Source organism: Tupaia chinensis, unplaced genomic scaffold (genome assembly GCF_000334495.1).
Source record: "Tupaia chinensis unplaced genomic scaffold, TupChi_1.0 Scaffold000606_1, whole genome shotgun sequence".
Classification (NCBI taxonomy): Eukaryota; Metazoa; Chordata; class Mammalia; order Scandentia; family Tupaiidae; genus Tupaia; species Tupaia belangeri.
In genome coordinates, this window is record NW_006160124.1 from 270,045 (window position 1) to 296,436 (window position 26,392).

Here is a 26,392-nt window from a genome sequence, read left to right on the forward strand (position 1 = left end):
TGACCATCCCCCCTGGGGGGTGATTTCTCGCTTTCTGTCTCTATGTCTCTCTCTGTCTGTCTGGCGAGCGCACGCGCCCTACAGTGAAAATCTCTCAAAAAAAAAAAAAAGGACACATTTTATTTATTACCTCAGCTTTATCCCTATCTAGACCTCTTTACATAGCCGTAAGTCCAAGCACATAATATTCATAACAGTTAAAATCACTAGATAGAGACACATTATTAAATTGGTAAGTCTTCACTTTATTAACTACAACTCAAAGGACTTATCTAAGGACATATCCATCAAGTGATAAAGTCTGAATCCAAACCAGGCCTAGGTTCTTAACTGCTATGCATATTTTCTCTTTGCTACCGTTACTCAATTTTCTCCTGTTCATTTTTTCTATTCATTTTGGGCATTAAACTTTATGCTAATTTCCCTAATCCTTTAATTCTTGCACTTGCAACACCAAGGACATAAGTATCTTAAACATCTAAAGAAATTTATAAAGAAGAATTGAGTCCTACATGAAAGTAAACTCATACCTTTCATACTATGAACATAATCGACCATAAAAAACTTATGTTAGAAAACTGTTCATTCTTAGATTATGTAGTAATTAAAAACTGCCATTAGGGACCAGCAGTTAGCATAATGGCTATGTCGCTAGATTCCCATGTAGTTGACCACGATTCGCATCCCAGACCCGGTGGCTTAAAACTCATGCCAGGCGCTTGTGCGTGTGTGCCCAAGATCTCAAGAGGAGAATGGAGGAGAAGGGATTGTGGTGTGGCCATCCCCGCTGGGGGGTGATCTCTTGCTTTCTGTCTCTATGTCTCTGTCTGTCTGGCGAGCGCACGTGCCCTATAGCTAAAACCTCTCCAAAAAAAAAAAAAAAAGAAAAGAAATCACCCCCTCCCAAGGGTGATTTAAAAAAAAAAAATTCACATGTTGAAATTTGGTTAAGATGGTATTAACGTGCCAGGAGGTGGTGTGGTAGTTAAGGTGATGGACTCCCACACAGCAGACCGTGGTTAGAGTCCCAGACCTGGTGACTCGGTTTATCACTTTCCCTCTCTCTCTCTCTTTGATGAGCGCATGTGCCCTATAACAAGCTAAAATGTAAATAAAATTAATAATAAAAATAATAATAATGGTGTTAAAGGGGTTAAACCTCTGGAGTTTATCAGAATTAAAAAAAGGTTAGCACAACGGGGCTTACCTCCCACTGTTTGGGAGGTTTTTAAGGAGAGGGAGTAAAACCAGAGCAGAGACACAAGTTCTCAATATCTCACCACCTGACATCCTCAGTCACCTTGGGACTCTGCAAGGAGTCTCTACAAACATAAAGACCCTTATCAGATGTGGCCCCTTGTCCTTGGACTTCTAAATCCATGTGCTGAATAAACTTTTCTGTTTTTATAAACTACTTTGTCTGTGGTAATCGTTATTAAGCATCACAGAATAACTAAAACAAACGCTAAGCAGAAACTGCCATAACTACCATTAACTGACAGTAAAAACAAGTTTGATGAGTTAATCTGAACTCATATGTCTCCAAGAAGTGACACAGGCTTTCATCTCATTTTAAGAAACGAAAGCAAACTAAAAAAGAGAAATGGGGTGTGATGAGCACTTATGAGCAAATACAGAAAGACAATTTAAATAACAAAGAAGGAAGGTTTAAAAGCACCCCAGATCATATGCTCCAGGATTTCCATTTTAATACTCTGATTTGTAGTTCTACTCTTCAACTGAATTTTAAACTCTCAAATGATACAACTGAAGCACCAGGTTTGTGTTGAACCATGTAAGACACAGCTTTTTTAAAAAAAAAAAAAAAAACATAAATTATATTCAAATTATTTAGAATGATTCAAAGATAAGGCTCACAGAAAGTCTTTTATTTGTCAAGGCCCAATAAAATATTCTTGAAATTTTATGTTCCACACCATTACAGTAGAAATTACACCAGAACTACCCAAATTGCAATGCCTTTATTTTTAAAAGCACCATGTTTTTACTTACCAGTCCTAAAATAATTAATGACTGAATCTCTAGTAATTCCTGGAACCTTGCAGGTAGAAAACAGCATTCGAAACTGATTCATATCAAGAGGAGTATTTCCAGCTTTATCAACAGGTACTTTTTCTCTATTAAAAAAAAGTGTTTTGATCAAAAAGTATTAAAAACTAATTAACCAGTCACAACTATATATTCATCTCTAAATAAGTAAATTAAGCTTCTCAACAATTTGCCACCTGAGACTTTAGGTAAATCTGTTACTTATATCACGTAAGTGTCCTTTATTTTTTTTTCAATTTATTTATTTTACATTTGTTGTACATCAAGACAGCATACAAAATGAGTTTTCTCCATTCAGGATACACTGTATACTGGCTTAATCAAGGATATTACCATACATGTTATCATCAACAAATAATTTTCCATTTCTTGTTTCTCGTATACTTTGCTTTTTTTGTTTTTTTTCTCCTTGATTCCCTCCCTCTCACCCTCTGGCATTTCCCACCCTCCTCCCACACTGTCTCTGGTATCTATAGTTGCTTTCAATGCCTTTTTTGCCTCCACATTTTATTGCTTCATGAAAGATCTTAATTAAGCTAAATATTTCCAATAGCAAGCACAGCTGATATATACACATCCACGAACACATGTCTGATTTTAGGCATAAACCTCAGTGAGTAGAATGAACACACTATAAAGAAGCACCTAACTGAGGTGATATAGCTTACTGTGGTCATTAAACAGGTATTGTTTTATGTATTTTTTAATTGCAAGAAAAGCAGTTATAGTTTTAAGAAATCAGAATCCAAAAATGTTAAGAAAAATTTGCTTAAGATTTAAAGCCAAGGAAAAAAGATTCTGTTCAAATAGTAGGTAGATAAATCTATCAACAGCTCAAGAGAAGACAAAAATCCTTAAATCTGGAAATCTAAGTACAGAAGAAAATCAGTAATGCTTTAGTCAAAAGTCATGTAATTATTCTCTCTTCTGCTGAATTTGCAGTATAACTGGGGTCTGATCTTTCCGTTTAAATTCTGGAAGTTAACATTCAACATTAGTGTCCTTACTTTCTTAATAGCTGCCAGTAGGTCAAGGTATGCCAAAGAACTATACTTCCTCTTTCTAACTGAGTGCCTTCTTTTGGAGGCCAGTAGTGTTCAAAATGAGGGGCAGGACCTGCAAAGTTGATGTTCAGTTGTGATGGCATTCGAACATCCAGGTAGGCAACATTCAGCCACCACTCTTCCAGCTAAAAGAAACAAAAAACATAAGCCTAATGTTCTTCATAATACTTGAATATATAACTGCTGGCAAAAAAGGAAAAGAAAAAGAAAGCAAGCTATATAAATTGTCTTGTTTTTCAATATATAAAAGTATGTTTTCTTGTTTTAAGTCATCCTAGATATTTTTAAATGATATTGTGGTAATTTCTTTTTTGAATTGTAAAATCTTAAATATTATCTGGCTTAACTATATTACCAAAAACATGATACAAGAAAACACTGAAAAGATACCTTCAGAGAGATCATTATATTGAGGTCGGGAAACCCAAATAAAGTATTTAGGCATTTTTTCAGATTACCTGGGGTATAACAGGTTATTCAATAAATTCTCACCTAATTAATAACAATGAAAGCATTAATGATTTTTCCTTTTCTGAAAAAAAAACTGAAATACTAAATTAGAAATATAAAAACTTTTTGATAAGCTTAAAATTAATTTAGATTTTAGCTTTGCGCAGTGGCAGTATCGTAGCCAATGAGGTTTATCCGAGGCGCGATTATTGCTAATTGAAAATTAATTTAGATTTTTCACAGATAATGCTTTGTATGTGACTCTTTAACTCAATACATAACTCAATTTCATCCATAAAAAAGCATATCTTATCAAATTACCTGAAGTTCTTTTTGAAGAAATTAATGTTATATATTATTACTAACAACTTAGAAAAAGATATAAACAAAAAGGATACAGGCAGAACAATTTCTCTGCCCTCACTATACTTTTTAATTAAAATCACTTTAGGTTCAAAACTGAGAACAAGTAAATCTAGAATTGTTAAATTTTATTATTCCATCACAGATAGAATAAATTTTATTATTCCATCAATAGGTTGTGAAAAGATCAGGTTGTTTTTTATTTTTAAAACTGACAGTTACAATCCTTATTTCTAAACTAAGGCAATGCTTTTTAATTAAGAAAACTCATCCTCTGGTATATACTACAGAAGCAGAGTTGCGGAAATCCAAAATTCCTTGAGGAAAATTATTGAGACACTCAAAATTTATTACACCAGCTTCTCCCTCTATATATCTAAAACAGAATATTTATAACAGTTTTATGTTTCTTTGTCTCCTATGCACTGTTTCATTATGTCTATGCCACCTATGTAACACATCTGTTTCAGTGTTTTGCATTTTTTCAGCCTATCATCACCAAGACAAAATCTTTTTCTCAAGCATGATCTGTAGATCCCTGTCAGTACCAAATACAATGGCTATTAAAATGAGTTCTGTCCCCATCCCAGACAGAACTTACTGGTTCTAGGAAATCTGTATTTTAACAAGTTTCCGTGTAGTAACACAGAGTCCCATCCACAAATCTCCCTAAAACATTAACTCATTATTTTGGATAATGATTTCAACAATGAGTGCAAAGACTTACAGCAACAATTTAAAACTAAAACCTATACATATTTTAATTTTCCATTCTTTAAATATCAATTTTTGAATTATAACTATAAAAACAAAAATACCCAATTTCTTTTTCCTTTTGCCCTTTCAAGTAATTTCTGTTGTAATTTTTCTCCAATTCCATTTTGAAATTTCTGAACTATTTCTTCAGTTTTCTTATATTCTTCTTCATTTGCAAATGGCTTTACTATAAAGAAAAAATATACAATAAGGTATTTTGACTTCAAGGACCACCAACTCACCTCTATTATTATGTAAACAAATCTTAAAACTTTTCAATAAGCTTAAAACTAATTTAGATTTTGGATATGTAAGACACAATATTAAATATCACAGCAGTATAATAAATACAATAATTTTCAATGAAGAAGCCGAAAAGCAACAGTGGAAAATACTGTAAAAATTTAAATGGTAACTATTATATAATCTAATAACAATTTTCTGAAAAATTCTTTACAAATCATTCTAGACAACAGGGAGGTGGAACTATCATGCGATTATTAACCTGAGGGAAAGTAAATCCTATTTAGCTACAAGTACAAGAAGTGAGGGCCAGATGGTGGTTAAGGTGGCTGGATCCACATGAGAGACTGCATGGTTCGAGTTTTGGACCTGATGACTTGAGAAACATGCCAATTATATGAGCGCACATGCCCAATACTCCAAAAGGAAAGAGAAATGGAGAAGGGATTACAGTGTGACCATTCTTCATGAGGAGTGCTTTCTCTCTTTCTCTTTTTCTTTCTTCCTTTCTCTCTCTTTCTTCCTTTCTTTCTCTCTCCAGTAAGTACACATGCCCTCTGGCAAATTAACCCCTTTCTCCCAAAAAAGAGAAGTTAAAGAATCTTTCCATTAATGTGCAATTTAGAGCCTTGACCCTTGTGTATATCAACACAATATTTACATAAATGTAAATTCTACTCAGAGCACTTTAAGATGTCTCATGGATAATAGTGGTTTCCTTCCCCCACCCCCTAAAAAGGATACAGAGTCCCTATTTCATGAAAATCAAATGTTCTTAAAATTAAGCTATAAATTAGAAATCAAGAGACATTAGGTCTTCCTTTTATTTTTATCTCTTCAAAATCGTATCTAGCAAACTGCAAAGCTCAACTAAGTAGCTGTACTCAGAGAGAGTAAAAGTAAATATTCAAAAACAGTGACTAAATCAGTAAATTGCTTTTAGAAATAAAATTAGAATTTCCAGATGAACGTGAGAGAAAAAAAAAATTAAAACTGTACTTGAGGGCTTCCAGCTAAACATAATGAACTACAATAAATATACATGCTTATCTCAGTCCTTTTAGAACTCTGCTAAAATAACAGTGAAGTAATAAAAAAGGCAAAAGTTGACACGACAAAGAAAACGAAAGAAAGAGAAGGCATCAGGTAAGTTAAGCTAACATGTTATAAACAGAAAACATGCGGGAGGGCACCACGGTACAGTAGTAAAGCGCTGTGCACAGACAGCTGGACCCCCATGACTGACTGCAATTCAAATGTTGGCCCCAGTGACTTGAATAACATGCCAGGTACATGTGCATACATGTCCAGAATTCTGATGGATGCAGAAATGGAGGGAAGGGATTACAATGTGACTACATCCCAGTGGGGAGTTCTTTTTTCTCTCTTTCTCTCTCTAGTGAGTGCACATGTCCTCTGGCTATTAAAAAAGAAAAAAACAAAAACAGAACAAAACAAAAACAGGGCCAGCTGATGCCCTGGTGGTTAAGGCGGTTGGATGCCACATGGCCAACCACATGATTTGAGACCCTGACCTGGTGGCTTGAAAAACATGTTGTATACATACGCATGTGCCCCCAAGATCCCCAAAAGAAGAAATGGAGAAGAGAATGCAGCATGACCATGCTCCACAGGAATGTTGCCTCACTTACTCCTCTCTCTACCTAGTGCATGAGCCTTCTGGTAGAAAAAAGAAAAAAAAGAGACAGAAAACACTGGGGAAAAAATGGTCACTTGCTTTATAGAATAGAGAAAGTTAACATCTAAGGTTTGAGGAATGAAAAGTGCTAGGAGACAGGAGAACAGTTAGGTGCAAATTAAGAAGCAAGCCAACTCCTGCAATAAAATTCAAAAAAGTTCAAGAATTCAAGACACATGTACTTCCAAAGGTGGGGGAAAGTACAGCCAAAAAAGAGGCTTCCTTAACGGTCTTCAAAAGCAACAGTCAGACATCCACTGTATCCACACTTCCCCTTTTAGATCACCTCCTCTACTCTACAAAACCAGACAATTTCTTCCCAATGTTAGGAGAAACCAGGTTTACTTTCAGGACAAGAGCCAGACAAGGCAGAATAAATGGATCTCAATCCATACTGAAAAAGGGAGGTTACAATAAATGTACACCTGAACCATAAGTACTACTGACTTCTTCCAACTCAGCTCCCCAAACACTGGCCTATGCCCTGGAGGCAACAGATATAAAGATTCCTCTTTGGAGAAACTGATCATTCCATGAGAAGAGTAAGGGTATTTGGATGTGCCCTAATGATATCACTAAGTCTCTGTTCTATCACCCAACAATAAGGTCCACTATTCATCAAGTCCTACTCATGCATAGAATTCTTCCCACTCAGATTTTTCAGGGTCTCACTCTCCAATATGAATTAAGGATTAAGGATTGCCAGATATCTGAGGAAAGCCTCTCTTCTCACAGAGCAGTCATACAACAAAAACAAAACAAAACAAAAAACTAACAAAGGATTAGTGACATTGAGCAATAAATAGACCAAAAAAGATAAGGCACTAATAAAGAAGAAAAAAATATTTTAATTAAAAGCATATAGTCCAGGGCCAGCATGTGGCATGATGGTTAAGGCACTGGATCCCACATGGCCAACCACAGTTCAAATCCCAGACCGGACAGCTTGACAAAAATGTCAGGCACATGTGCATGCATGCTAAAAATCCTGAAAGGAGAACGGAGAAGAAGGGATTATGAAGTGGTCATTTCCCCAGGGAGTAGTTTCTCACTTTCTCTCCCTCTCTCCCTCTCTAGCAAGTACATACATCCTATAATTTAAAATCTAATGAACAAATTAAGAATGAAATTTTAAAACTTCTTGAAATAAATAATAATTAATATATTACACTCTGGAACCTTTGGGATACAATGAAGGCAGAATTAGGAGGGTCTTTTAGAACAATCAGTGCTCACATAAAAAAAATAGAAAGACTGAATAAACAACATAACAATGCATTGGAAAAGCAAGAATAAGCTAAACACAAAAGTAGTAGAAAGGAAATAAGAAAGATCAGAGGCAAAATAAGTGAAATAAAGAACAAAAGAAAATTTTTACTTTTTTTTAAATGATTTTTTTAAAGAATTATTTTATTTAACTTTATTTATTATTATCATTATTATTTTCCAGTTTGATCAGAGAGAGACAGAGAGAGAGAGAAGAAGTGAGAAAGCAAGCCACCAGGTCCGAGACTTGAACCGCGGTTGGCCATGTGTGAGTCCAGCGCCTTTAACCACCACGCCACTTGCCAGCCCCATAAGAAAAAATTTTACTTTTTTTTTTAAATGATTTTTTAAAAGAATTATTTTATTTAACTTTATTTATTATTATTATCATTATTAGAAAAGAAAATTTTTTAAAAAAATTTAAATCAATGAGATGAAAAGCTCTTTGAGAAAATAAACAAAATTAACAAACCTTTAGCTAGGATAATGAAGAAAAAGAGAAGACCCAAATAATATCAGAAATGAAAACAAGAACATTACAACAAATATCACAGAAATACAAAAGATCATTAGAGACTACTAGATGTGACTATATGCTAATAATATGGAAAACCTAGGGGGGAAAAAAGGACATATTTTCAGATATATAGAGCATACCTAAAATGAAACAGGAAGATACAGAATGCCTGAACAGTCTAATAACAAGAAACGACATTAAATCAGTAATAGTCTAACAAAGAAAAATCCAAATCCAGATGGTGTCACTAAATTCTACAAATTCTTTGAAAAAGAATTAACACCAATTCTCCGCAAAGCATTCAAAAAAATCTAAATGGAGGGAATCCTCTTGAATGTATTCTATGAAACTACTACCACCTTGATATCAAAAGTAAAGACAAAACAACAATTAAAAATTATAAACCAATATCCTAATGAATATAGATGCAAAAAATCTGAACAAAATACTAGCAAACCAAATCTAACAATACATTACAAAGATTATAAACCATGACCAAGTGAGATTTATCCCAAAAATACAAGGATGGTTCAATATACACAAAACGATAAATGCAACATATCAGAATAATAGAAGGAAAGACAAAAATCCTATGATCAAAACAACTGATGCAGAAAGGACATCTGATAAAATACCATATCCTTTCACGATTAAGACTCTCAATAAACAGGTATAGAGGGTAGATTTCTTAATATAATAAAGGCCATATATGACAAACCTACAGCTAACATCATACTCAAAACTAGAACAAGAGAAGGATGTCTACTTTCTCTACTCTTGCTCAATACAGAACTGGAAGTCCTAGTCAGTATACTCAAATGAAAGTAAAATAAAAGGCATGGAAATTATAAAGGATGAAATTAAATTGTCCCTATTTGCAGAAGATATGATTACATACACAGAATTCACCAAAAAACTCTTAGAGGTGATAAACCAATTCAGCAAATTTGCACAATACAAAATCAACACATGAAAATCTATAGCATTTTAGTATTTTTTTTTAATCACACTGTGCACAAGTGGATGCATGCCCAAAATCCCAGGAAGAGAATGGAGGAGAAGAGATCACATTGTGATTTTTCACTCTCCCTCTCACTGACTCTCCCTGGCAACTACATGCACAGCGAGAAATCACACTGTGATCTCTTCTCCTCCATTCTCTTCCTGGGATTTTGGGCATGCATCCACTTGTGCACAGTGTGATTCTCAAGCTACCAGTTCCAGGACTTGAACTGTCATCAGCCATGTGGGAATCCATTGCCTTAAGCACTACATCACCTATTGGCTCCAGTGTTTTTGTACTTTAACAATGACTGGAGGTAGAAATGAAGAAATAATTCCATTTGCAATAGTCACAAAAAAATAAAATATTTGGGAATTAATCTAACCAAAGAAGTAAAAGATCTCTACCATGAAAACTATTTAAAAAATAAAATAAAGAAACTGCAGAAGACATACACAAAAAAATAGAAAGATATCCTGTTGTTTATGGAGAAGAATCAACATAGTTAATATGTCAAAATCACAATGAGATATCATCTAGCCCCAGTCAAAATAACTATGATGAATACAAAGAAACAAAACAAAACAAAACAAAACAAAGAATAACAAGTGCTGACAAGGTTGTGGAGAAAAAGGGAACCCTTGTGCATCGAAGTTAAGAATGTAAATTAGTGGGACCAGCAGTTAGTGTAATGGCTATGTTGCTGGACTTCCAACTGCGGTTTGAGTCCTGGACCCAGTGGCTTCAATTCATACCAGGATTGTGTGCGTGTGTCCCCCAAGATCTGAGAGAAGAATGGAAGAGAAGGGATCGGGGCATGGCTACCCTCCTGGGGGGTGATTTCTCACTTTCTGTCTCTCTGTCTTTCTGGCAAGCGCATGCACCCTATAGCAAAAACTTCTGGGGGATTATAAAAAGAACATAAATTAGTACAGCCATTGTGTGGAGGTTCTTCAATAATCTAAAAATAGAATTACCACATGACCAAATAATCCCACTACTGGGTATATATAACAAGGACAGTAAACACGAAGAGATCTGTGTATCCATGTTTATTGTAGGATTACTCACAACAGTTAAGTCATGGAATCAGCCTAAATGCCTGAGAACAGATGTATGACTGGGCAAATACAGTACATATACATAATGGAATACTATTCAGCCATAAAGACCAACAAATCCTGGGCCATCTGGTGGCATGGTGGTTAAGGAGGCCGGATCCTACATTACCAGTGGGGTTCGAGTTCCAGACCATGTGGCTTGAAAATCATACTAGGCATGTATGCATACATGCCCAAAATCCTACAAGAGAATGGAGAAGGGATTGTGGTATGGTCAATCCCCCCCTGGGGAGGGGGTGCTTTTTTCCTTCCTTCCTCTTTGTAAGTATACATGTCCTATAAGAAAAACTTAAAAGAACAACCAATCCTGCCATTTGACATGAAGCAGACAAATCTAGAAACTATTGGATAGTTGCACAGAAAAACATAGAAAAATATATCATGATTTCTCTAATGATCCAATATAATGCTTAATGAAATAAGCCAAACCATGAATAATGAATACTATCCATATATGTCCCTACCTAACATATACTGAATGTCTGCACTCTATGACAAAAACTGAAAGATTCAAAAAAAAAACAAAACTTGCATAATGATATAGACCAGAAACTGCTTGCAAGGGGTAAGGGTTGTTGAGGGTTCATTAGAAAAATTTTAATAGACACAAGGATGCACATAACTAAGGGGAAGAGGCTATGGAATGGTATACAACAGCAGAGTAAAAAAATATGGACAATTTAATACATATTTTTAAAAAACTAGTACAACATTTATCAAAATGTATATAACATAATGTTAAGTTCAAAGTAGAAGATGAATTTGTGTTTATCCTAGATTATTATACACTGTACACAAGCTTTTAAAAACCATATTGTACCCCACAAAGATAAACATAAAATACATATAAACCAGAAACCATAACTAAAGAAAAAAAATGGAGAATGGAATGATGGATATCTGAATCTAGGAAGGGGAGGACAGAGGGAATAGGGAGATTTTGATCAAAAGGCACAAATTTGCAGCTAGATAAGAAGAATGAGTTCTTGAGTGGTAGGGTAACTATATTTAATAGCAATTTATTATATATCATAAAGTTAGAAGAAAGGCTTCAAATGTTCACAACACAAAATAATAATAAATGTTTGAAATGATGGACATATATATGGTCCTGATTTGATCATTACATTGAAGGCACATACTGAAAAATCATCCTGTACCACCATAAATTATGTTACTATGTAATAACGTCAATTAAACACTTCTTAAAAAGAATGTTACTTTATATATGGAAATAAATAACGCAAGAAATAAATGAAAATTTGAAAATCCTTCCCTAAGAGTGTGGAATCTGTGTGGTTGGGGAGAAAATCAAGGAGATGAGGCCGAGAACTACACTGTCCGTTGTAACCCTATTGACACTATTAATACTACCTAGCTTCTCAAACTATGGAAAATTTATCAGAAGAAAGAAAGAAATGTTTTGAATAGTTTAAGGATACTTTAATTAATATGAGTCTAAAAGAAGAAGCAATTATTCATTCGTCAACTTCTAATAGTATTATTTTCTAAGTTGCTAACAACATTAACGTATACTAAAAATTTATGAACATACCTGATTCAAGATATTTTTTTAATGTTTCTCCAAGTGAAGGAACAGGCAGTGATGGAAGAAAATCCTGATACTGAAATGTTCGTTCTTCAGTTGATTTAGCCAACTGATTTTCCATGATCTAACCACAATAAGAAAACTAAAGAGAAATGAAACATACTTCACAACTTTAATCTCATAAATATTCTTATACGTTCTAAGTCCAAATCATCAAATCAGAATTTAGGGACCACAGTATATCCAGAACTTGGTCCCAGTTCTTATAGGATTCATAAACTTGTCAAAGAAAATAAACCTAGCCAAAGGGGGTGGGGAGAAGTACAGACTGAAAATGCTAAAATTCAAAGAGTAATTACTGAGACCAGTATAGTTAATTAATTAATTATCATTCATGAACATCTACCATTTGCCTAGTACCGCCATATGTTATAGAAAACATATATTAACCTTTCTAAACTTCTTGTTATTTCTGATTTGTGGTATTCTCTGCCATTTTACATATGAGGGGACTTCAAAAGTTTATGGAAAGTACCTATTATAAGAAAATTAAGCATGGATTTTAAAATTATTTTACACCAAAATGAACTTGTACTAACTTGTTATATCATGTCTGAACAGGATCTAGTTTGAGACTATTTGAAAAAAGCCCCTATCAGAGCAGCATAAATTCTGCTAAAATTGAAGCAAGAACAAACATCAAATTTAGGGTAAAGCTTAAATGGAAGAAAGGTGAAATTGCTGACACTTCATGAGAAGTTTATGTAGCCAAAGCCCCAAAGAAATCAGGAGTTTACAAACGGATAGCTCATTTTTAAAAAGCGACAAGATGGGGCCAGCTCCATGGACTGGTAGTTAAGGGAACTGGATCCCACATGGACTACCAAGAAGTTCAAGTCCCACACCTGGCAGCTTGAAAAATATGCTAGGTACATGCGCATGCATGCCTCTAATCCTCCCAGGGTGGAGAAAAGAGGAAGAGACTGTGGTCTGATCATACCCCACGAGGGGGCGGGGGGTGCTTTTTCTGAGAGCTCTGTCTCTTTCTGGTGAGCACATGCATCCTTTGGCAAATTAAAAATAAATAAGGACAAGAAGATGTTGGAGATGACATATACAGCAGCAGACCATACACATCAATTTGTCTGTGAGGAAAAAAAATTCCTTTTGTTCATGCCCTAACTGAACAGGACAATTCACAGTAAAAATAGCAGCCAACACCACGGACATCTCAGTTGGTTCCGTTTACACACTTAAGACTGAAAAATTAAAGTGGAATTAACTTTCTGCTCGATAGGTACTAAGACTGTTGCAATCAGATCAGCTATACAGAAGAGCATAACTTTCTTTTATTTTATGGAGAGATTTTCTTTCTTTTTTTTTTTTTTTGTGTGTGTCTGTGCTATAGGGCGCGTGTGCTCGCCAGACAGAGAGAGACAGAGAGACAGAAAGCGAGAAATCACCCCCCAGGGGGGATGGCCACGCCGCAATCCCTTCTCCTCCATTCTCCTCTCAGGATCTTGGGCACGCATGCACACACGACAGGGTGGAGTTAAAGCCACTGCACCCAGGACTCAAGCCGCAGTCGACTACATGGGAGTCCAGCGACATAGCCATTACGCTAACTGCTGGTCCCAGAAGAGCAGAACTTTCAATGGAAATTTTAAACAAGATGGATCAAGATCCCAAAGCATTTCTTTAAAGAACTGTAACAGACAAAACATGGTTTTATGACTTTCATTTTGAAAAAGCATGATTAAAGCAATGGCTATCAAGAGGTGGAAGTTATTCAGCCCAAGCAAGGTGGACTAGTCAAGAGCAAAGGTCATGGCGACAGTTTTTTGTAATGACCAAGGCATTCTCACTTGTTGGACTTTCTGGATGAAGACAATAATATCTGTTCATTTTGGGTTTTTGTTTGTTTGTTTTCATGAGAGAGATTTTTGCTACAGAGTGCATGTACTAGCCAGAGGGACAGAGAGAAATAGAGAGACAGAAAGAGAGAAATTACCCCTCTGGGGGGATGGCCATGGCACAACCCCTTCTCCTCCATTCTCCTCTCAGGATTTTGGACACACGCACAAGCAGCCAGTGTGTTTCAAGCCACCGGGTCTGAGACTCAAACTGCGGTCAGCCATATAGGAAGGAGTCCTACAATGTAACCATTACACCATCTGCTGCCCCGATAATATCTGCTAATTAAGAAACTATTTTGAGGGAACCAGTAGTTAGCGTAATGGCTATGTTGCTGGGCTCTCACAGAGTCAACCGCGGTTCGTGTCCAGGACCCGGTGGCTTAAAACTCATGCCGGGCGCGTGTGCGTGCATGCCCAAGATCCCGAGAGGAGAAGGGATTGCGGCGTGAACATCCCCCCTGGGCGGTGATTTCTCGCTTTCTGTCTCTCTGTCTCTCTCTGTCTGTCTGGCGAGCGCATGCGCCCTATAGCGAAAATCTCTCAAAAAAAAAAAAAAATAAAGAAACTATTTTGACAAAGTTAGCTGGAACTTTTGTAGAAATACACCCAGAAAACTTTCACCAGAATCCTTCACCGCAACAGTGCTCCCACTCATTCCACTCATCAAGTGAGAGTTATTTTGCAAGAATTTCAATGGGAAATCATTAGTTAAGAGTGTGAACTTGACTGCCTAAGAAATACCTAGTAAGCTGAGAAAGTATTGCTGAGGGTATAACTGTGGGGGTGTTTCTGGAAGAGATTAACATGTGAGTCTGAGTATACAAGATATGGAAATCAGCCCTCACTGTGGTAGGCACAATCAACAGGAGGCCCAGGAAGAATAAATATGGAAGACAAATAAATGAGTCTTTTTTGAGAGAGCAAGATAAACTTCTGTTGCCTTGGACATCAGAGCTCAAAGACCCATCTGCCTTTGGATTCTAGGATTCACACCAGCAGCCCCTTGGGTTTTCAGGCTTTTAATCTCTGACTGAGTTACATCATGGGTTTCCTGGTTTCTGAGCTCTTCCAACTTAGACTGAGCCACACTACCAGAATCCCCCAGGGTGCCCACTTCGGAGATGGCACAGGAAAGACTTCTCAGCCGCCAAAACAGTGTAAGCTGATTCCTCCCATAAATTCCCTCTTATATATCTAAACACATCCTTGGTTCTGTCTTTCTCAAAAAAACAGATTAATACAGGCATCTACCTTACAATCCTTACTTGGCTTCTTCTGATTTCTTTGTTTTCTAATCTTTGAAAATCTTAAAGGGCACCCAGTTTTCTTTAACCAATAATGTAAAAAAGACCATAACAAAATTAAGTTATCAGGACTCTTAGTTCTTTAGAGATGGGCTAAACGGCTGGTATCACTACTCATAAGAGTTATCTTGAACTTACTAGAGCTTATGTTGAGAAATTAAGGTTTATTTTTTATTTCTTTTCATTCCATTTTTCCATGAACTTTTTTAAGGTTCCTCATATGATAAACCAAAACTCAGACAGATTTAGTAATTTGCCTAAGGTCAAATCTATGACTCAAACCCAGATCTCTTAAGACTATAACCTTTCCCCTACACAAAGGCAACAGTAAGGATATAAAGAAACTTGCAGTAAGTCTTGATGGGTAAGTAGGAGTTGATATGTACAAAAGAACTTTTGGCTGAGATAACTTTTAAAAACAAAGTAGGAAGAGGTATGGAATAGTTGCCCAACTACAAAGTTACAACATATTATTGAATATACAATCATATGAGAAGCTTTGGACCAGCAGATAGTGTCACGGTTACATCGCTGGACTCCCACGCAATTGGTTGTGGTTCAAGAACCAGAGTAGGTAGCTTAAACCAAACTAGTCACATGTGTGTGCACACCCGAAATCCTGAGAGGAGAATGAAGGAGAAGCAATTGTGGCATGGCCATCCCCCCTGAAGGGTGATTTCTCACTTTCTGTTTCTCTGTCTCTCTGGTGAGCACACATACCCGATACCAAAAATCAAGAATATACAATCATCTGAGAAGATCCTGTAACCTAATTGTGCAGATGGCACTGGGTCTACACAATATGATTTCAAGTATCCCAAAGAAATCTTGAACACTCACATTCATTCATTTTCATCTAAATCAAACTAACTCAGCACATGAATAATGTATATAAGTATACAAGAGCTATATGAGAAAATGAGATTTCTCGAAGAGGTCTTTATAGATTAAATTATGTATTAAAATAGCAACTGAAAAATCAAGTAAGGTCAATAATAAATAAGCATTTGCTGTCTTTTCAACTAACAGCAAATTTCAAACACAATATTCCAATCATAGAGGTTTACAGAATTAAACACTATCAAAACCAAGGGCATGGCACAAACTGTTCAGCCAATATCTGCTTCCGTCTTCTTTCTTAACAGCATTCTGAGTTTTAGCTGGACATATAGTCACTCAACTGTATCTTTTCAACTCTCCCTTGGAGCTCAATGTGGCCTTCTAACTTACATATCACCAACAACTTATGCTCTAAAAACATACATAGGTTCTCCCTGCACTTTCCCCTCCTCACTGCCTACCAGGTAAAGCCAACTGGAATATCTTGGATCCATTTAAGCAAGTCATGTATTGAGGTCAGAATCACTCTACTGGCCCTAAACTCCTATCTGGAAGAGTGTGTGATGTGTGTGTATACACACACATACATATTGGGTTGTCAAAAAAGTCATGATACATTTTTTTCATAGCATTATGTATCGTGACTTTCCTGATGATCAAATATATACATATACACATATAAAAACTTTTTTTTTTGGAGAGGTTTTTGCTATAGGGCGCGTGCGCTCGCCAGACCGACAGAGACAGACAGAGAGATAAAGCAGGAAATCATCCCCCAGGGGGGATGGCCACGCTGCAATCCCTTCTCCTCCATTCTCTTCTCGGGATCTTGGGCACGCACGCACACGCGCCCGGCGTGAGTTTAAGCCACCGGGTCCGGGACTCAAACCGTAGTCTACTACGTGGGAGTCCAGCGACATAGCCATTACGCTAATTGCTGGTCCCCATATAAAAACTTTTACTCATGTCATTGTACATTGGGCTTTCTTTGTTAGGGAGAAAAGCTTAGCCTATATTAGTAACATAACAAGATAACTAAAAATGAGGTATAACAATGACCTCACAGTTCCTTGGCTTCTTCCTATCTAACGACTTTGGCTGTATTCCATCAATATGGAATCAGACCTAGGGAATGCACATTTAGGTCCAAATATAGACTTGGCAACTTTCTAGTGATGTGCCCCTAACTTTAACTGAATTTCTTTATTTTTAGACTATGTAAAGTCATCAGATTTTTCTCTAAAATCCTACAAAAGCATGTTCTAAAAGAATCTAGCTTGAAATAATCACGTTAGGGTATGAAAAAATTCTATGAATGGCCCCCAAAATGCCAATCTCTCTAATCTCTAGAATGAGCTCATTATTCTTGTGATTATGTTATCTTCTACAGAACTAACCTTAAAATTGGGATATTATCCATATGGACATAATCTAATCACCTGAGTTCTTAAGAGCAGCATTTTCTATGGCAGGTGATAGAACCCAACCCATATTTAAAGCATAAGAAGGATTTGTGGGGGTCAGCAGATGGCATAGTGGTTACATTGCTGGATTGCCACATGGCCCATAGTGGTTCGAGTCTAGACCCAGTAGCTTGAAAAAAATCAAACCAGGAGCGGACGCATGCGTGCCCAAGATCCTGGGAAGAGAACGGAGAAGGGACTGTGGTGTGGCCACCCCTCAGAGGATGATTTGTCACTTTTCCTCTCACTGTCTCTTTCTCTCTCTCTGTCTCTCTCTCTCTCTTTCTCTTTCTCTGTGAATGTACACACCCTAAGGCAAAAATCTCTTTAAAAATAAAAAAAAGAAGAAAGATTTGTAGTGCTGTTACTGGCTTTGAAGATTCAGGTGGCCTTAAGGAACTGACAGAGGGCCTGGCTCACAGTAAAGAAATGAGAAACCTCAACCTACATGTGCATGGGAAATGATTTCTGTGGAAATCTGAATGAGTATGGAAGTGGGTTGTCCCCCTGCCCACCTGGGAAAAAAATAATAATAGTAACAGAAACCTACAGATAACCTTAATTTCCACTTCGTGAAATTCTAAGCAGAGTACCCAGCTAAATATATCCAGACTTCATATCTACAGAAGGTGTGAGATAATAAATCTGTGTTTTAACTTTTAAATTTGTGGGAATTTGTTATGACAACAATGGATAACTAATACAGATATACAAAGAAATCAAACTATTCTTTGTAAATCTCTCTGACATTTAACGAACTTTAGGAAACTGGAAGCAAGTATAATATTCTCATATTGACTACAGTGATTAATTCATCCACAGGTAGACATTTAAAAGATGAATCATTAGATGCTTTTTTTTTTTTGGTGGGGGGAGAGGTTTTTCTCAACAAAAAGACAGAGAGAGAACAGAGAGACAGAAAGCGAGAACTCACCCCCCAGGGAGGATGGCCACACCACAATCCCCTCTCTTCCATTCTCCTCTAGGGATCCTGGATGCGCGTGCGTGCGCACACACACACACACACAAGCCTGGCGTGAGCTTAAGCCACTGGGTCTGGGACTCGAACCATGGTTGGCTACATGGGAGTCCAGGGACATAGCCATTACGCCAACTGCTGGTCCCAAATCATCGAATTCTTACTTGAATAACTCAAGAATTCCTACTTGTGAATTCTCAACCACAAACATTAAGTTAGTAATATAATTCCAACAGAATTAAGAAAACGATGATGCTGGATTTGGGGGTCAGCAGGTGATATGGTGGTTAAGGTGCTGGACTCTCATATGGCCAATCGCGGTTCAAGTCCTGGACCTGGCAACTTGCTTTCTCTCTTTCTTTCTGTCTCTCTCTGCTTCCTGAGCATACATGTCCTAGAGCAAATTTTTAAAACTCTAATAATAATAAAATTGAATGATTCTTTATAAATAATAAGAAAGAAAATGATGACTCTGGATTTAATTAGCTTGTACATCCTGGAGGGCACTAAGACATTTAGTCACGCAAAGTGGAAAAGAAAACCAGGAACTTAACTAAGTAAAGAAATAAGACTCTCACGTACCAGTACACCAAGAAGACCGGCTGCTTAGGACCGCTAGGGGTCTGTGGGCAACAACTCTCTTTCGCAATCACCGCGATCACCGGGATGTGAATTAGACTGGTGACTGGGAAGAAGAACAACAAGCTTAACAAAAACTTGAGAAACAGGAGTTAACAAAAGCTGATGAAAGAAGGTGGAAGTCAGACCACCTAAGCGCTGGAAGCCCTCAAGTCTCAAATTTAAAACACATGCAAAGCTAGAGGGCAGGGTTAAATTACCATGGGACTAAGTAGGTTTCAGACAACGGCACCTTCCAGTACAGGTCCTCCGGACACAAGGTACCTCCCGGATGTCCGATGGCTGTGCGGGCAACGCGCTGCAGGGCAACAGCGAGTGGGAAACTCCTCCCGCCAGGCGGAGGACAGCGCTGCACCCTCGCGAAGTCCAAGTGAGAGCTACCCAGCCGGGCACCTCGACAAACCAGCCTAGCCGCCCAACCTCAAGGCACCTCTCAGACCCCGGCAGGAAAGACACCACACCTCCGCCACATCCCGGCGCCTCTGCGGTTCTACACGATTGAACTCTGTCCTGCCTAAACTTCCCCTGCCCACCAGCTGGAGAGGAAGGGAGGGAGGGAGTGCGGCCTCCGCCGCCTGCTAATACTCACCCACCCGCCTCGCTTCTTCGGAAGCCGCCGTCAGCCCTTTAGCCCTTGCGCATCAGGCCTCAAAGCAGGAATTCGACGGAAAGCCGCAAGGGTCCCGCCCTGTCCTCGTCGGAGAACGCGATTGGACGAAAAGCCGCGGTGGTCCCGCCCCGTGCTTGCACGGACTCTAGGGGCCTGCGCTGTGGTGGAATTAGCCCTCCCTCCCGCCGGGGCCTTGGCCCGGGCTCGATTCTGGGCTGTGGGCATAGGAAAGGCTTGCCAGGCGCCGGCCAGGGCCCTGGACTCTGCAGGGCTCCAGCTTCCTGGGCGCTGATGGACGAACTCGGCGTTCAAATCTGTTACTTGGCAGGGGCCGCAGCCGGGCCATGCTCGGCTCACACAGGTACCCGGTCCTTTGAGAGGGATGCAGGTACAGATGGCCCAGCCCAGTTTACCCTATTCTTGCTTGACTCTGCGCCGGGTTTCCCTTCTTCTCGCGCCAGATCTCCGCCGGTCTTTCCAGTGCGACGCTATTCGCAGCTTCGAAGCAAGAACTGATACCAACGCCCGTGTAAAGGCGAGTTACTGTCCACTCCGTGTCTTGGCAAGAGAACAGTGAGCACGCAGATCCCTGCTTGAGGCTGATGTCGGCCCAGCTCTGATATGCTGCAGTCCATGCCAGCCCCGCCAACCTGCCCTTCTGGGGGTCTCTGTGCTACCTACCCAAGGACTTTGAAGGCAGCAGGGAGGCTCACCCTATGACCTGTCACTGATCTGATTACTTCTATCTCTCTGAGAAATAAAACTTTTTTTCCCCAGACTTAATTTGCTTTACTTTTCTTGTATTAAAACCCTATGTCGACAGCGGTTGGAGTCCCGGATCCGGTGGCTTAAAAATCACACTGGGTGCGTGTGCATGCATGCCCAAGATCCCGAGAGGAGGGTGGAGGAGAAGGGATTGCGGGTCACCATTCCCTCTGGGGGATGATTTCTCGCTTTCTGTCCCTATGTCTGTCTGGCGAGTGCACGTGCCCTATAGCGAAAACCTCTCCAAAAAAAAAAAAAAGAATTTTAAGTTTGAATATCATCTGAGAAAACGGCCACTCATGGAATTATGGGTGATCTGCCTGCTTATGCTGTATATTGCTTAGTGACATTCAAACCTGGCCTTTTAAAAATTTTAAGAATATTTTTAAATTTTTAGTTATGTTTTTATAATTAGTAATATGAATGTACCACTAGCAGTATAAAAATTTCCAGCCGACCAGTCAACATTCAGTGATTTGAGTAAAATGTTAGATTTTGAGTGTGACTTGTAATTTGCTACTTTTCTAGGATAGTACATTTATTTTGATTTTTTAGGTTTTTGCCATAGGATGAGCGAAATCATCAGAGAGAGAGAGAGAGAGAGAGAGAGAGAAAGAGAAATTACCATTCATCTCTAAGAATTTGGGGCACACATGTACACACACCCAGTGTGATTTTTCAAGCCCCCGATCCAGGACTCAAACCATAGTTAGCCATGTAGTAGTCCCACACTGTAACCACTATGTCACCTGCTGGCCCCATGCAGTGAATATATTATCTTTTAAAGTATGTACTATGTATTACTTCATGCCTCAAATTCCTGGTAATGTACTTTGCCTATTTAAATTGTATGTACATTTTTTGGAAATACATTAAAGCTGTTACAGAGACCAACTGATGGTAGAATGGTTACATTGCTGGACTCCCAGGTGGTCAACTGGTCAACCGCAGTTGAGTCCCAGACTAGTAGGTTAAAAACTCGCACATGTGGTTGGGGAAGGAAAGTGGCAGGTGGTGTGGTGGCTAAGGGTATTGGACTCCCACTATGGCTGACTGCAGTTCAAGTCCTGGACTTGGCGGCTTGCCTTCTCATTTTCCCACTCCCTCTCACTCTGTCCTTCTCTGGTCAAATTTTAAAAAAGAATAAATAAACTTAAATAAAATAACTCTTTTTTAAAAAAGAGTTTTTAACTTTATTTATTCTTATTACCATTATTATTTTCCAATTTGATCAGAGAGACACACAGAGAGAGAGAGGAAGTGAGAAAGCAAGCCACCAGGTCTGGGACTTGAACCGTGGTTGGCCACATGGAGTCCAGTGCCTTTTACCACCATGCCACTTGCTGGCCCCAAATAAAATAACCCTTTAAAACAAACAAACAAATTCATGTGTGCATGCTCAAGATCCTGAGTGACAAATGGAGGTGAAGAAATTAAGGTGTGGCCCTCCTCCCTGGGGGGTGATTTCTTGCTTTCTGTCTCTCTGAAGCGCACACATGCCCTATAGCAAAAATCTCTACCAAAAAAAAAAAAAAATCTGTTACATTATTTAAAATACTTCTGGATATATAACCATCATTCTGCTTTTCTCTTCTAACCCTAAGTTATCAGAAAGGATACTATAAACCCAACAGAGGGAACTTCTGGGTTTATACGGAAGAGAGGAAGTATACTATTGGCATTTAGTAGGTAGGGATCAGGCATGCTGCTAAACATCCTACGTTGTACCTTTCCCAACAAAAGCTTAAAAAAAAAAAATCTGGCCCAAAATGTCAACAGTATTAAATTGAGAAACCCTGATCTAAGTAAATATCTGAGAAGAATGAGTTTCAATCATGCTGGTTGGCCTTTGGCTAGAAGTGATTTGTAGTTCTGCCAAAGGCCAGGATCAATGCTGAAATTGGCTCTTTTTTGTTTTATTTAATTTTTAAATTTTGGAGGGCATTTAAGAAAGAGAGAGAAAGTAGCCTCCGTGGCATACTGCAATCCCTTCTCTATTTTTCCACACAGTGCTCTTCAAGCCACTGGAGTCACGATTTGAAATGTGCAGTTGGTCATGTGGGATCCAGTTTCCTTAACCACTAGGCCACAGGGTTGGGCCTTAAAATCTGTTCTAATGTATTTGACCAATATCTTTTTGGACTAACAATTGCATTTGTTTCCTGCCTATGAAAAACTTAATAATTTAGGGAGCTGGGTTTCTTTACTTTCCCTGTTCTCTTTGATTACTTACATGTTCCTAATAGAACAACAAGACAGACTTCTATCATTTGTTTTAAAATATCAGTAATGGAGCCAACCTGTGGCCTGGTGGTTAAGATCGCTGGATCCCACATGGCCAACTGCACATTCGAGTCCTGGACCTGGTGACTTGAGAAACATACTGGGCATGTGTGCATGTATGCTTAAAATCTCAAAAGGAGGGAAAGAGGAAAAGGGATTACAGAGTGACCATGCCCCATGGGAGATGCTTTCTCACTTTCCCTTTCTCTCTCTCTCTCTCTCTCTGGCAAGTGCACATACCCTCTGGCAAATAAAAACAAATAAATCCATATATACAAACCAATAATGTGAAAGTTAGTTCGCATAAAGAAGTCACTAACAAATACCTTGTTCCTGTTGAATACCTAATATTAGCAGGAAACAACAGGATTTTGCAAAGTATCGCAATCCCTTCTTCATTCTCCTCTCGGGATTTTGGGCATGCACACACACATGCCGGCATGAGCTTTAAGTTGCCAGGACCAAGACTTGAACTGTGGTCAGTTTCATGGGAGTCCAGGGACGTAATCATTATGCCATCTGCTGGTCCCCTGGTGTGTCTTCTTTTTAAAACCCGAGTACTATGGGATGTTGTATAGGCCATAAATACAAGTACAACAGCATTTAAAAACATGACTGAGGGGGCGGCAGATGGTGTGGTTGCGGGTGCTGGGCTCCCAAATGGCCGACCATTGTTTGAAACCTGGACCTGGTGGCTTGCTTTCACTTTCCCTCCCTCCCCACCCCCTTCCTCTGGTCAAATAAAAATAAATAAATAAAGCTAAATAAAATAATCCTTAAAAGATAAAAATACGACTGAGATTATGAGCTGTAATAGGGAAAATTCAGAATAGGTGGGCCACGAAGGTGGTAAGTAGGGAGAAAGATGGGCTTTTTCTGAAAGTGGTAACAGTGAGAGTGTTGGCAGATGGGTGAGGACAGTAAGGACTCCAGCAGAGGTGAGTAAGTATGTAGAGACTAAGCGATGGATAGATGGCACTAATTGATGGGAATCTTGGATCCTAGAGAGAAAACACCAAAGTTTGAAGCTGGAAATACTATGTTCCTCATTTTAAAAGCGAGAGATGGGGATGCCAAGGTATTTAAATTTTCCTCCATTGTTAATGGGGTCTAGAATGATTTCCTACCTCTCAGCTCTTTCTCATGGTATACCTCTCCTGGATATGCCATGTTGCCTCTCAAGCTTGCTATTGGAAGGTGAAAGCTATTGCATGTGTATAATACAGAAAGTGTTTTAGAAAGTGTAGCAGAGGGAGAACCACAGAATCAATCAGTATTTTGATTTTCAAGAAAAAATGTATTACTGAAGAGAAAAAGATTCTGCTGCCTATGAAGAACTCCCAGTAACCTACAATATCATTGTTGTAATTCTGGCCTTGCATAAGGCAAGATAATAGGGCAGCCATGGCCTGTGGGTTAAGAGAACGAAGTCCCACTTGGCTGACCCCACAATTTGAGGGCTAGGACTTAAAAAAGGGTGTGTGCATCCATGCCTCAAATTCCGACAGGATGGAGAAATGGAAGAGTAGGGACTGTGGTGTGAACTTGCCCCATGGGGGGAGGGGTTCTCTCTCTCTCTCTCTCTGTCACTGTCTCTCTGGGCTCTCTGATAAACATGTGCTCCCTCTGGCAAATTTGTTAAAATAGGAAAGGAATGCCAACAGTACTAAAGTCCCTGTTTGTCAGAATCTCCATTTCACTGGGAAGTGCTGTGAATATTCTGCCTGTGTCCTTTGAACTTTGTCTCAGTTAACTTGGGAGATAACTGGTCTCATTCCCTTGATTACTTTATATTCACAAACCAGACAAACTAAATATTAAAAATATGGATTTACACAAAGATAAAATAATTTATTTTTTGAGCAACCACTTCATTTAACAGATCCTGTTAAGTAGCAATCTTCCCAGTGTATGAAACACGAGCTTCCATGCTATTACTACTTTTCAGAAACATGAAAGACACTGAAAGATTCCTTTTTGCACATTTTGGAGAATGAGTTTTATGAATGAGTTGAAATATTATATATTTAATGCTAATATTTATTACTTGGTACAAAATGTTTTTGAGAAAGCATTCCATTTGATCAGACACTGAAAGAGGAGACTGAGAAACTCCCAGTGAGCTTTTCCAGGTGTCCAAAGCAGGGTTCATTGTGCCAGTGTCTCCCCCTGGGCAGCAATCCCATGGAAAAGTGTAGTCATGGTGACTATTTAATTTACAACTTACCACCGGAAACTTGGAGGATTCTTTAGAAAACAAAGTGAATTCCATTATCTTGGCTCTACCGTCCAGTCTCCCACACACAAATTCCTGTAAAACCTTTACAGTTTCTACCCTTTGGTTTCTTCTCACATTTCCACCAGCAACCCAGGCTGACTGCACAGCCTGTTTCCTCACAGATCTTTTCTACTGCTTGTTCTTTCTGCAATCACTATGCCCCATTCTCGGCTGCAATTTAATCCTTTGTTCCTGTGCTTCTGAAGTTGGCTAACTGGGGCAGTTACTGGGACTGGGCAACTGAATGTGCTTGCTAACACTGGCTACCGAATGCCCTTTTCTTGTCGGCATTCTCAGTGTACTGTGGACTCTGTGTGGGAGTGCATAGGTTTGCTTCTTTTTCTTTTTGTCTTATAGAAGCTGCTGTGTGATTAGCTAATGAGGTAAAAGGCTAGGCTCCTTGCTTGGTAATATGTTAAATGCAGCTACAAATCGATGAGTCAGTTCTGAAATTTCCTTTTTTTTTTTTTTTTGTAGTTTTTGCTATAGGTCACATGAGAGAGAGACCAAGAGGACAAATGAGAAATCACCGCCCTGGGACCAGCAGTTAGCGTAATGGCTACGTCGCTGGACTCCCACGTAGCTGACCGCAGTTCGCGTCCCAGACCCGGTGGCTTAAACTCACGCCAGGCACTTGTGCATGCGTGCCCAAGATCCCGAGAGGAGAATGGAGAAGAAGGGATTGCAGCGTGGCCATCCCCCCTGGGGGGTGACTTCTCGCTTTCTATCTCTCTGTCTCTCTCTGTCTGTCTGGCTAGCGCACACGCCCTATAGCAAAACCCTCTCTCCCCCCAAAAAAAGAAAAAAAATAAAAGAAATCACCGCCCTCATCCCCAGAGAAGACTACACCACATTGGGCATAGGTGCCTGGCTTATTTTTCCAAACTGTCAGGTCCAGGACTTGAACTGCACAATTGGCCATGTGGGATCCAGTCACCTTATCCTCCACACCATGTGTTAGCCCATTATTACAAATATTTTATATATAGAATTATACATTATGTAGTAATCTGTGACTGGCTTCCTTTACATAGCATAATGATTTATAGGTTCGTCTATGTTGTTGCATATATCGGTACTTCATTTCTTTTTTGTTGCCAAATAATATTCCATTATATGGATATATCTTATTTTGTTTAACCATTTCATCAGTTTATGGACATTTGGGTTATTTTTTATTTTTGGCTATTATGAACATTCGAGTATAAGATTTT

At 38.7% G+C, this 26,392-nt stretch overlaps 1 protein-coding gene, 1 long non-coding RNA gene and 1 pseudogene across 6 annotated transcripts in view; 2 read left to right on the plus strand and 1 right to left on the minus strand.

Moving 5' to 3' along the window:
• CROT (carnitine O-octanoyltransferase) overlaps positions 1 to 19,921 on the minus strand; it is a 47,130-nt gene extending 27,209 nt beyond the window's left edge. The window contains exons 1-6 of one of the 5 annotated variants that reach the window (XM_006158731.3): positions 19,832 to 19,921; positions 19,186 to 19,288; positions 12,108 to 12,243; positions 4,766 to 4,890; positions 3,078 to 3,259; positions 2,014 to 2,138 (exon numbers count right to left, since the gene is read on the minus strand). In XM_006158731.3, the coding sequence (XP_006158793.1) occupies positions 2,014 to 2,138; positions 3,078 to 3,259; positions 4,766 to 4,890; positions 12,108 to 12,222 (547 nt within the window). In that variant the 5' untranslated portion in view covers positions 12,223 to 12,243; positions 19,186 to 19,288; positions 19,832 to 19,921. Of the gene's footprint in view, positions 1 to 2,013; positions 2,139 to 3,077; positions 3,260 to 4,765; positions 4,891 to 12,107; positions 12,244 to 19,185; positions 19,289 to 19,442; positions 19,519 to 19,831 lie in introns of those variants that run through there. The other 4 variants (XM_006158733.3, XM_006158732.3, XM_027775849.1 and 1 more) reach the window with 4 other exon arrangements.
• LOC114009716 (uncharacterized) lies at positions 3,740 to 3,924 on the plus strand (annotated as a pseudogene).
• A 56-nt stretch (positions 19,922 to 19,977) lies between the features above and the next one.
• On the plus strand, positions 19,978 to 20,630 carry LOC106736012 (uncharacterized). Its single transcript, XR_001371148.2, has 2 exons — positions 19,978 to 20,213; positions 20,314 to 20,630. It is a non-coding gene; the product is annotated as an uncharacterized LOC106736012 (long non-coding RNA).
• Positions 20,631 to 26,392: the final 5,762 nt, after the last annotated feature.